The sequence below is a fragment of the Rhopalosiphum maidis genome, chromosome 2 (assembly GCF_003676215.2).
Source record: "Rhopalosiphum maidis isolate BTI-1 chromosome 2, ASM367621v3, whole genome shotgun sequence".
Classification (NCBI taxonomy): domain Eukaryota; kingdom Metazoa; phylum Arthropoda; class Insecta; order Hemiptera; family Aphididae; genus Rhopalosiphum; species Rhopalosiphum maidis.
Window position 1 is genome coordinate 30310660 of NC_040878.1, and position 12754 is coordinate 30323413.

At 26.1% G+C, this 12754-nt stretch overlaps 2 protein-coding genes across 4 annotated transcripts; both read left to right on the forward strand.

Annotated features, from left to right (window-relative positions):
* The first annotated feature begins 369 nt into the window (after positions 1-369).
* Positions 370-6704, forward strand: LOC113553979. Of its 2 annotated transcripts, XM_026957594.1 has the most exons (5): positions 371-556; positions 5201-5364; positions 5441-5560; positions 5642-5761; positions 6172-6704. In XM_026957594.1, exons 1-5 carry the CDS (start codon positions 429-431, stop codon positions 6582-6584), a joined length of 945 nt encoding a protein of 314 aa, XP_026813395.1. In that variant the 5' UTR covers positions 371-428; the 3' UTR covers positions 6585-6704. The 2 variants fall into 2 exon arrangements, with proteins under 2 accessions (XP_026813396.1, XP_026813395.1); XM_026957595.1 differs by lacking the exon at positions 5642-5761 and having other exon boundaries at positions 370-556.
* A 2794-nt stretch (positions 6705-9498) lies between these two features.
* On the forward strand, positions 9499-12632 carry LOC113553441 (uncharacterized Golgi apparatus membrane protein-like protein CG5021). 2 transcript variants are annotated; one of them, XM_026956771.1, is made up of 7 exons: positions 9499-9818; positions 9898-9962; positions 10305-10459; positions 11055-11134; positions 11563-11688; positions 11768-11899; positions 12407-12632. In XM_026956771.1, the coding sequence occupies exons 1-7, from the start codon at positions 9816-9818 to the stop codon at positions 12479-12481; spliced, it is 636 nt and encodes a 211-aa protein (XP_026812572.1). In that variant the 5' UTR covers positions 9499-9815; the 3' UTR covers positions 12482-12632. The 2 variants fall into 2 exon arrangements, with proteins under 2 accessions (XP_026812572.1, XP_026812573.1); XM_026956772.1 differs by having other exon boundaries at positions 11575-11688.
* Positions 12633-12754: the final 122 nt, after the last annotated feature.

A 12754-nucleotide genomic window follows, 5' to 3' on the forward strand; every position in this document is an offset into this window, starting at 1 on the left:
TTTTTTTTATCGTTCTTTGAACATAGAAAATATATCATTCGTGCTTATATGACACATTGACACGAGATTAGCGATTACCGAAAAGTCTTTTCTACGTTCCGTTGTTCTGTATTACCCATTATGTTATATATTGACATTTTGTATTATAATTATCATCACATATTTTATATTGATGTCGATATTTTGAATTTACGGCAAGTACCCTAACGATGAGGAATTCCTGTTTATTTACTTATGCGTCGTCGGTTGGTCACACTGTTTTTAATGGTTTCGATCTGGTCGCTATCAAATCTATTATACTAAGTATGCACCAAAATAGATATGATAAAAAAGCTACTTATTTGGCTATATTGTAATGTTCGATTTTTTTGAAATTCAAAACGCGCTTTCTTTAAGTTTTACCTACCTTTTTTTTTTTAGATGGTACTATGACAGAAGACATAATTTATCACAGCACTGGCTCTAAATGTGCACTTAGTTTTTGTAAAAACATATTTATGGAAACTGGTGGAGAAGGTCAACTATCGTTTTTCAGTTTTCCTAAAAATCCAGTAAGGTAAAGTCATAAATAATATTATATTACACAAAGATGTTGGGATGTTAGGAAATGCATTGCTTTTAATTTAAGTTAGGTTTTCAAAGAGCGTATTACTTGCCAGTGTTTTAACGCAATTAAGGTTCTATCTTCACTACTGATAATATTAGGTTCATAAACATTATTTATCTTTTGGATTTTCAAGATTAAACTAGAATAATACAAGATAATAACTTTAAAATATAATATAAAAAATATTAACTATATTTACAATAATAACAAAAAGATAAATAATGTTAAAATTAATAATAATAAATTTGAATTTAAAATATCAAAATGTTTTTCTTTATGCACTTTAAAATCGTACCCGCATGTTACAACCGCAAATATAACCATTATGGTATACGGTGGTGTCCTATCTATATGTTTATTTGTATACAATAATATATTAATTATTTTCGGTACACTTTAATAGATAACAAATAACAATATATTGGAAGTAAACGCAGACTATCCAGTGGCTATATTTTTATCTCTAATGCCATTATTGCCACCACCAAACTAAGGCCTGAATGTCCACAAGATTAATGTCCAAGTCTAAAAAGTTAAAGATTATTCATTTTGGTTTACATTTTTCTGGTATAAATGAACGTATCGCTTATTTTATCGTAAATTTGTTGTCTTAGTGTGGACTTTCAAGTGAACCTTTACATTTTACAAAATGATGAGAATATTTTAACTGCAAAAATAACCATTTTTATATGTATAATATATAAATGAAATGTTCTTGATAAGAGCATAATTTGAAAACGGATGGACTGAATGGGCTATTTTTTTATTACATTTTTGTAAGTTTGAATAATGTTTTTAGTGTTTCCACAGAAAAAAAATTGGAAAAATAGTTTGAAAAATTCAGAAATTTGAGTAAAAACTGAGTACTTTTTTCGATGGAATTTTTTTATGCTTGAATTTGCTGAAATTTGATAAACACGTAATTACCGATGTGTTACTAAAAAAACATTTGTTTGGTCAACTGTAAGATATAAACAATTTTTATAGGCAAAACAACGTTTGCTGAGTCAGCTATTAATGTATAAAACGAAATATTTTGTTCTTAAGTTATAGGAAATCGGTAAACGTGTTTGATCTTTTTTACGGCGCTGTCCGCACTCTGCACACTCCATAGACATATATTGTTTATATAATATGTCTATGGCACACTATTATCTATTTCATTGGCGGTAATTATTATCTTTAAACATAACAATGCGGCAGTCGTTAATATTCATAGATAATATGACATGTTCTTTAGTTAAGTTTAATGTAAGCTATAAGCTATAAGCATGACATTATCTGTATTCTATGGATATACCTATCGGCATGAACTTAGATTAATCTTAGTTCATGCCTATCGTTTATCATGTATGTATATAGGAACTTAAATTTTAATGTTTGTGTATACATAGTCAGTAAAAACTAACGTTCAAAAATCATAGTGTAATAATGTCGCATCATTGTCGTCACTATTGTAATGGATTGTCGAATTATGACAACTGGCACAGTCGATATTCTCAAGGAGGCAACTGTCAACGAAGAACAGTCGCGTATTTAGCATTTCTTTTAGAGGTTGGATGACAAGAATTTTAGCTTTCAGAGCCGCGAGGGTTAGGTATACAATTTTTTTTATATTTGTTCATAAAAGAAGGTATACTTTTCTTGGATTTCACACAGGCTTTTTGATAATTTCTTCAGTTGTTATTTGATGTATAGATATCTTTGTTAAATCATTAGTCCCGGCAAAAATTCGGGGGGAAGGAGAGGGGTTACAAAATTTAGCAATACAAATTGTGCCACAACATAACAAAACAATTTTTTCCTCATTAATCGAAAATATTTTGGTGGGAGGGGTGGACCCTCAAACCCCCTCCCCCTGTATACGTGCCTGATTTAATCTTAAACGTAAATTCAAATTAAAAATTTAATTTGTTATAAAATAGGTACTTATCAAATAAAGAAATCTCTATAGGAAGTAAAACAGAAAAATCTGAACAGAATTTAACTTAGAAAGACTATATGCTAGATATAACAGAAATAATGAAAATAAAGATTATGGAAGTTATAATAATTTTTAACGAATAAATAATATACAATTTAATAATTTAAATTAAATTATAGTGATGGAATTTTAAGCAAAATGATTTTGCACCACCATAATATAATGACAATATTATTAACCACCAGAATAAAAAACTATATTCTGAAATAAGATGATAAAGGTATATAATAAGTTCGATAATAAGCCATGTACTCATGTAAGAATAAATAATAAAATTTAGCTAAAATAATTTTAATAGGTTTTAATTTGTTAAATTAAGAAAAAAGAACTTATGTTCTGAACCAATACTGAAATGTCCAAAGTTTACCTAGAATTTCATTTTAACTACAAATGAGACTGAAGGAAAGGAATAATATTACAAGGAAAGATAGGTAATAATTTACCAATTTCTTACACGTTATGAACATTGAATAAAAGTGAAAGCAATTATTCTATCACCAAATTAGAATTAGAATTTAGAAACACTTCAGACCATATTTGTACGGTAGGAAATTTATTATAGTTATCATTGTTCATTATAATGAATCAATAACGTGTATATAACTTGAGGAATAGGATTTTAAAATTCATATATATTATATTATCAACATAAAAATTATTTTTCGAAATAAGTGAAATCTGATGAAACCACTGCATAGCAAAGTATAAATCTGGAGGGGCGAAAAACGAGCTGCCAAATATAAGAAATAACGTTGACCAATGTACCAAAGACGTTGAGTCCAAAGCACCTTCATGCGACATGCTATCACATGGTCGTGCGTACTTAAATTAAACTAATAAACAACATTTTAATAGTATCATTGACTTCTCAATTATTTTAAATCAATGACTGAAACAGAAGGAGGCACACTATTCTAGAGTAAAGTTTTCTGATAAACTATAACATTAAATTTATTAATTAGTAGAGCCAGTTGGATTTATTATTGAATTGCATAGGTCGTCATTATAATGAATGTTTGATTTAATTTTAAACGTATACTTATTTTTGTATATTATTTCAAAATATACGAATCTCTTATGAGAAATGCATCATGCTTATTGCACAAGATTTTGGTTACCAAAGTATGGATTTGTATGAAATACATATTAACTATGCTACTTTTAATTGTAATCAATTTTATATTATTGTTATTTACTTTTATCTAAAACTTTTGTAACAGTTTATAAAAGATATTCTCATACTACAACATACAGGCAATCACTTAACAGGGCAGTGCATTAAATTGTATAAAGCACATGGACAAGGCGAAAACAATTAACCTAATTATCTTTATATGATTTTTAAATATTATAAATTAATTAGAACATGACCACAATATCACATGTTTACACAATATTATCATTCTAAATCAAATTATTTATAGTATAAGTTAAGTTGTAGTCCCTTAATTTTTTCGATGAGAATTTATCAATTTATTAAGTTGTTTATTATTTTCTTAATAGTTAATTATAACTAATAAATTATTAAGAATTATTTAATCGACACAGTTTAATAAACTGTATTAATTTTATAATGTATTTAGGAATTGTAGAATGGTAAAATATTTTATAATTAATTAATTGCCTAAATTCACCTAAAATCAATCGCGGACGAAAAGTTCATAGACAAAAAGTCCGCTTTTTAAAAAAAGTTGAACAAAAAGTCCGGATTCATTTTTTATAGTCAGACAAAAAGTTCGAAAATACAAAATATTTTATATACCTAATTAATATTTATTTTAAAAATTTAAAAATGCTGTACACACATATTATTATTATGTTTTCATATAACTAACAAAAATTTAACGGAAAGTCGGAAATCCACTATAGTAATATAGTTAGGTACCTATAATAATGACAAACTTATATTGTTTTAGTATAATTATAAATATATACTATTTTTTTTTTTTTAGTTTTGTTTAGATTGACGTATTTATAAATAAAATAAAATTTATTGTTTGTTAAAATGTATTTAGTTACAAATACATTTTGATATTGTTGTTCTAATATGTTGTAATAAATTATATAATTATAAATGAAAATAAGAAATATGTTTGTGCGAATAAATATATACCGTTTAGGCGAGGATTTATTCAACTAAAAATACCGTTTGGGTGAGGATTATTCAACTGTTTTTACCTCGCATATAGGTAAAAATAATTTCACTCGCCCAAACGGTACAAATGATAGTCGCCAAAACGGACTATAATTTTTTTATACGGGCGACAAAGTGCACAGGGACAGCTAGTAATAATATATAATGTCTATAAACATTTTTAACTTTTTTAAATAAATATTAATTATATAAAATATTTTGTATTTTTGGACTTTTAGTCCCACTTTTTTTAAAATGAACTTTTTGACCGATTACCACCTAAAATGAACCAAAACCATATCTATTTATAATTATTTACAAAATAAGTAGATCAATTATTGCCATAAATGTTTATTCAGTTAACAGATCCATTGATTAAATATTGTATATTTAATTAATAACCCAAGGAATTTACTTGAAATCTACTTAATATCTACAGATTATTAATTTTAACAATATTTGTAATTATTTATAGATGTGCTATTTGGGTTGAGAACTACGATTCAAAATATTTACCAAAAGTAGCCGTTCATAATCTGAGTAGAAGATATAAATTGTGTTCATTACACTTTGAAGACCGAATGTTCGATTTTCAAAAGAAAGGACTCTTATCCAATGCAGTACCAACATTATTTAAAAGTTAGTTTGAAAGATTTATTTTATGACTACATAATTATTTATTATTTAATATTTATTGTGAATTTCGTGTTTTTAGAAAAATTACCAGTAATAAAACCAGTTACATCTAAAAATATTAATAAAATTATTACAGTAGATGACAACAAAATCCCACCAGCTATCCCAATTGATGCTACGCCGTATTGTTCAAAACATGGTATATGCCACTTATAATTTATTTATTAATTATGTATAATTATTTATTGTGTAATATTGATTGTGAATCCTGTGTTCTTAGATAAAATACCAGTAATAAAACCAGTTACATCTAAAAATATTTATAAAATTATTACAGTAGATGACAACAAAATCCCACCAGCTATCCCAATTGATGCTACGCCGTCTTGTTCAAAACATAGTATATGCCACTTATAATTTATTTTACTACAAATATTAAATATTCTGTTCAACTTTAGAGTACACCAGGCAATAGACAAAAACATGTTGTATTTTGTGCATACTGCCAACATTTCCAGTTTGGTGGCATTGTCTCTACTCTCTCACTAATAATTCATCTTTTTCACTTAACTGTCACAATCTGTGGTGTTGCTATCACCATAGCAACAGTCTATGGTCATAAACCAATTATAATAGCGAAAAATAACAATCATCTCTGAACTGTAAATTTAGAGTTCAGGCAATACTCGCTGGTCATTCGTGTATGCTCAAACTGGTGTATTCTTAAGTCAAATTAAGTGTAATAATTAAATATAACTAATTGGAATTAAAAATGTTTATACAACTATTTGAATAAAAAAATTGTTGCAGATATGTATATTAGCCAACCTCTGTTTGATAAGCCAACTCGTATTGGACTTAATTCAGTAAGTCTTCAAACTCCAGCTTCTTTATCAGCCGGATCTCCACGAAAACGTAAACTTAGGAAGAAACTGTCTGAAGAAATTAATTTAAAAAAGCGATTAGAAAAAACTGTTATTGAATTGACAAAGCAATTAGAAGAAACAAAAACTGAAAATAACTGTCTCAAATTGTGTGAAATGTATTTACCTCCAACAATGTATATGTTGGTTAAAAATTATTTGATAAACAAATATAAATCGCCGAATGGCCAACGATATCTTAAAGAAATAACACAATTTGCATATACCATTTATCATCTGGGACCCAAAGCTTATAATTTTCTTCAAAATCATTTTAACCTTCCCATATACATACTTTGAAGAAAAATTCTGTTCAAAATATTGACAAAAATGTTCAAAACAAAATTGAAAATGACCATAAGTACAGTAAAATTTAATAGTATTAAAAACTAATATTTTTACATTGTAATATAAGACTGAATAGAGGTCAAACAAAAATACAATTTTTGTAATGAGCTCTATTAGTTGTTAACATGTATGAAATAATTTTATGCTAACTGTAATATAAATTATTTGTATACAAATTGTTTAGTTTTTAAATTATTTTTATTTTGTTTTTAAATTGGTAGGTAAAGTGGAAATGTATATTTATTTAAATTACATTTTATTTGTTCGATGGGATATAAACAAAATTTTAACCATATTGTATAATATGCAATACATAATATTTGTTCCTTGGTTAAGTGTGACTTTTATCTTTTAATTTCCACGTATTATAGTAACCAGTTATACCTATTAGATTGTATACTAAAAAATTAAGGTTATTCAATATTTGTATCAACAAGATTAATAAACTATAGTCTGTTCAAATGAGATCAGTACCGAGTGGCTATCAGTTTTCATCAGAGAACACCTGTTTGTTATTCCCCTTAGTCAAGTATCTGTAAGCCTACGATGTATAGTGAACCACGCTTATGCTCACAACTCAGCAGCCCAGTACTGATCTTATTTTAAACATGAGTTTATACTATTTACCAAAGTCTAAACTTGGCTCAGCTCTGCATAAAGTGTACTTGTTTACCTATACTATCATAATCAGGCTTCAGGATTTATAGCATTTAAAAGTGCTACAATAATATGCGCTTATATAATATGATCCGGTAAACTTAAAAATAAGCACTAAAAATGAAAAAAATCATTAATAAAAAGGGTTTATTTTCAATAAATATAAAAATAATTTTTAATTTAAATATAATTATTCAATAAATTTAAAAAAATAAAAATAAAATCTTTTAAAATTGGGTTTTGAATGTTTTAAAAAAAAAATATACATTTATATACTTATTATAATATAGGTAAATATTTACTAAAATTTGTTGTTGTTATTAAAATGTTTACCTTTGTGATTGCATTGAACTATAACTTTATAAGATGTTTTCGATCTGGAAGACTCTTCTATTATCGGCTAGATCGCTAGAATACACTTATATGCCGAAAATGAACATTCCATGTCGACGAAAGTAATGGTAGCATACTTGAAAAATACTAGATCATTAAAGGTTAGATCTTTTTCTATTGAACTACTCTCCTTCGGGCTCCGATGATAAATTATAATTTTAGATATTTGTTTTAAACTACTTTAACCCTGGTTTTTATTAATACGTTATCAAGTTTTTTTGACCTGCAATTCCATATGGTCCATGTAAATTATATAATTCGAATAATTTTCAATTTAATATTCTCTATAACTTTTAACAAATCTATTAACGGAACTTATTTATTGTGTAGTTGTTTAATAGCTACCTTAATACTTCAAAATTGGATTTGATATAGGCCATGTTACTTTTACAGTTCGGTTGTGATATAATAATTTTGCCTTTTGAATACTCACAACTCACGGCATTATTTTCGATTAATAAGTATATAATACGAAATTACGTCAATTACGAAAAATCGTTTCAAAATGTTTGCAAGTTACCATATGGGTTTTGATGACAATTTAATTCCAGGTGCTTCAGTTTTAAATATGTAATTAAAATCTAGAAGGGGCTTTTTTAATTACAATTTTTACATTTGAATATTTGATATTAAGTTATGGTTATCTACCTCATTATATTGTCTGCGAATTTTTTCGACTACACGGTGAATTCCGTGAGCAACACATGTAGCTTGAATCATTTTTGCATAAAAACTTTTAATGATTCGTGTTTCATGATATTGTCATTAAATTATTGTTACTATATGCAATATGCTTTGATTAAAATAATATTATAAACTCAATGATCAAGACCTATCATTAAAATAAATTTATGGACAAAGGCATAGCTTGAATTATTTCTCGGCGAATTTGAAAATAAATTCGGAAAAAATGCAGTTAAGTGCTCACTTGCCAATTAAATTTTTTGTTATTGATACTTATGAAATTCAGTGAGTTAAGAACGATGAAGCAATCAAAATTTGTCGCTGGGACTTAGTTTTGAAGTGGCCTTTGGAAGTTAGCAATTTTGCGTTTTTTACGTATACCCAATACGCTATAATAATAATTTACCACGCTTTTCATAATTTTTTTGTAAATACGTATTTTTAACATTTTTAACCCGTTTTAACCTGCGGGATTTAGTCATTTTAAGTTTGAAAATTAGAACTGTCGAGCAGTGATGCCCACGTTGCCACTCGCTTGCTGCGCTGCGCTCGAACAAAAATATCGAAAATATCCCTCGACTTGTGTCTTGTATAAAACACCTTAAGTAGGCCTCGGAGTTAAAAAAAGTTCAAAAATTACAAAAAACGATCAACTTCAAATAGCTATACTCCTATAAATTTAGGGTAAAAAAATACCTCTTGTCTTAAACTATGAGGAACTCGAAATAGAGAATTATAATTTAATTGAAGAAACTACTAAGTATTAAGTAAGTACTTTTTCTTATCAACAATTGGGCACCAAATATAGTATCAAAAATTGATTTTTAAAAGAGTACAAAGTTTGAATTTTCATTAACTGGTGGACAATTAATTCATTAATTTTTTTAATTATTTCATCTATTCTGTGATACTGTTATAAATTTTTCTTTTGCAATAACACAGATATATATATATTAAATTAATACTACCTATAGTTTATAAATGTTTTTATAGTCGAAGGCTATAATAGTATATATTACCTTTATAGTGCCTTACAATAACCATAATAAATGATAAGAAAATTGATAATAAGCAGTCTATTATCAATTTTCTTATCATTTTTAATGGTTATCTCAACAAAAAAAATTGTAGTCGTATCATAATTATTCACAAACACAAATTCGTGGATTCTTATAGTGATCCTAAATCGTCACTTGTCATAGGTAATATTACGAATACTTTACGCGCATACGATATTCTCCATTCTTTAGTAGAATTAGTCGAAGTGCTAATTATTTTAACTCTGTCCAGAGTTTTAGACCATTCAAAAGTATACGTGTTATAATTTTATAATTACAAATGTAAATATGAAGTATCACATCGTTTGAAAATTATGTAGCCCCAAAGCCGGTACACAATTCAGTGGCATTCATCAATATAAACGTAATCTCTTGTCTGCTGCTAAAATAAATGGTAAGTCAATATCATTATTAATCTAAGTTTTCTTATTTGTCTACTTGATGGTAATTTTTATTTGTTTTGTTAACCATAGGATCCTCTCAGCGACGATACTATTCCTTTCGGAGAGGAGAACACGGCAAATTCTACAAAATTACCGTAAGTTGAATTTGAATTCACTACCAATATACTGTATATTATGTGATTTTTGAAGGAGTTGAAATACTGATATACATCTGGTAATAGAACTATGGTTTTCAACATCCTTTGGGAATCAGCTTAAATAAATGCTTGGTAAATTGAATAAAAAAAAACTCCATACACTTAAAATACTTAAATTATTTAATATTATTTGAAACTTTATAGGTACCTAAGCATTTTTTATTTTTCTATACACTAACAAAATAATATTAATATTTTATTGTTTCATTAAAAATATTATTTATATTGTGTGTAATAATTCAATACTTGAAAAATTACAAATTTATTTATTTATTCCAGGCATCCATATGTAACATTTTTCCACTTGTTCTTCAGATTTTCTGCTGTTGTCATCTATTTGATTGGAAGATTATTTACTGAAAGCTTTATCACATTATTTGTTCTAATAATTTTATTATTGTCTATGGACTTCTGGATTGTAAAAAACATTACAGGTTAGTTATTTACATGGCTTTATATTATTGTATATAGGATATAACAGATAGACTTGACCAACAAAAAATTATGCTACTTAAACATATAACAAAAATTGTTAATATTAAATAATATGATGAGTAAATAATTTAAGAAATGTACTCATGTCAGCAAATTCTCAAAAATCATATTTTTAAAAAAGTTATTATATTTCAAATTAATTTAATCAAAAAATATTGATATTTTAAAAAAATTCTAAAAAATAAACTGCTTGACTTAGATAAATCTTTTTACCATCAAAATTATTTTTTTAATCAGATTCACAAATTGGTTATTTTAAATTTATCCAACAAAATTTAAATCAAATTTTAATTTTTTTATTTTCAGTAGTAAAAAATAAATATAAAGAAAATTAAATTATACATGCAACGCTGGGTCACTAAATTATATATAAAAAAAAAATTGAAAATATTAATTAGAACAAAAGTTATTCTAAAAGTCAGTTGTATCTGTTACATTCTGTATAATAAAATTGTATATTATAACGTACATTTATAACTATTTATTGTTTAAATGTTATACCTACAAACTGTAATAATTGTTTTTGATATTTAGGTCGTATTATGGTTGGATTGAGATGGTGGAATTACGTAGATGATGATGGTGTTTCACATTGGGTTTATGAATCAAGAAAGGTGAGAAATTGTTGGTTCCTTCTAACCAATGTTATTTATTATCATTTTGTATGTCATAAGAGACATATTATCATAAATAAGTGTTTAAATGAACAATGGATTTCTTTTATGTTTGGCTTGGTTTAAAATTAGACCATTTACTTATTATATTTATTATCTAAGGATTCTGAATTTAAATAAAAGATTTTTCATTGGACTAGTCTAATCTTAACCCAAGATTGTTTATTTATGAAGTATGGAAAACAATGTGTTATATTATTATGATATAAGACTTTGCTTTATATTAAGACAACTTTATGATATTTTTGTCGTTAAAAATTTTTGTTATCTCGTAACTTAATCTATCCTCTACTACACAAGCGTTTTCATTTAGATATAGTTTTTATATGCGTTTAATCAGCAATATTATTAGTTCCCTTTGTTAACAGGGATCTGTGCAGCATCGAGTTAACTCTAGTGAATATAGAATATTTTGGGCTGGACTATGGTATATTACTGGAATGTGGATTTTATTCTTCATCACATCATTTTTTAGTATCAATTTTAAATGGATGGTAATTAGAATGCATTGGTTTATTGTATGAGTCCATTGTAATCGATATTGGTTTAATTTTGTTTCTACTTTTTCTATAGTTATTAGTCTGTATTGCGTTGACCTTGAACATTGCAAATTTGTATGGTTATATAAAGTGCAAAGGAGGAAATCAAGAAAACCTGGGCATTTCTTCAATGGCCAGTAGTTTTATTTTTCAAAACATTGGAAAAGTAAGAACATTTATAAAATATAAAAACTTTTATTTTCAACTTTCTATAACCCCAAGTTTTATTGTATCAAAATAATGTATAACTTATTGTATTATTATATCAATCAAAATTTTGCCATTAATGTCAAATTAGGAATTTTATATGTACCTATTTTTTTTTAAATAGTTAAATGAAAACAATGGATTATTCAATTTTCTCACAAAAATATTTCCTGAATTTCTAACCTCAGTATAGTTTTTATTGACATTTATTTAAATTTAATAATAAAATAACAAATCGAATATTAAAATTATTCTTCAAATTTTAAGAACATAAATAATATTGTACACTTATAAGGTGAAGACAGCACATGTGAGTTTGGCATGCTCTTAAATATTTTAATAATTATTAATGTCTATTATGTCATGTTATAATTTTTGATGACTTTAGTAATTTTAACATGATGTTTATAAACAATATAATTAAATTGTATAAAATAACAGTAATAATATATTTTATAATTTCCAGGTAAGAGAGACAATGTCAAGCTTAAATAATCCCCCAAGCAGTCCACCTAATATTAAACCAACCGGTATTGTTTAATAATAAATAAAATATGAACTGTTACTTAAACTGTATCACAAAGTGTAAATTATACTTCTGTGTATGTATGATTACTATTATGATTATTTTAAATATATAATATTATACTTGTGTATATGGATAAATAAATTGAAGTCTATAAAAAAATAAATATGCATTACTGAGTAATTTTAAAATTCAGAAGATTCAACAATCATAATAATTCCCTTTTTATAAAAAAATAAAATACTTTTGTCAAATAATTACACATCAACAAGTATGTTATGCATCGAT

What these genes read in the sequence shown, in the direction of transcription:
- LOC113553979 (XM_026957594.1), top strand. Translation starts at nt 429, where the DNA reads ATGACAGAAGACATAATTTATCACAGCACTGGCTCTAAATGTGCACTT. An exon ending in TTTCCTAAAAATCCAGTAAG is followed by an intron (nt 557 to 5,200) that starts GTAAAGTCATAA and finishes AATTATTTATAG; the next exon opens with ATGTGCTATTTGGGTTGAGA. An exon ending in AGTACCAACATTATTTAAAA is followed by an intron (nt 5,365 to 5,440) that starts GTTAGTTTGAAA and finishes TCGTGTTTTTAG; the next exon opens with AAAAATTACCAGTAATAAAA.
- LOC113553441 (XM_026956771.1), top strand. An exon ending in GATTGTAAAAAACATTACAG is followed by an intron (nt 10,460 to 11,054) that starts GTTAGTTATTTA and finishes TTTGATATTTAG; the next exon opens with GTCGTATTATGGTTGGATTG. An exon ending in GGGTTTATGAATCAAGAAAG is followed by an intron (nt 11,135 to 11,562) that starts GTGAGAAATTGT and finishes CTTTGTTAACAG; the next exon opens with GGATCTGTGCAGCATCGAGT.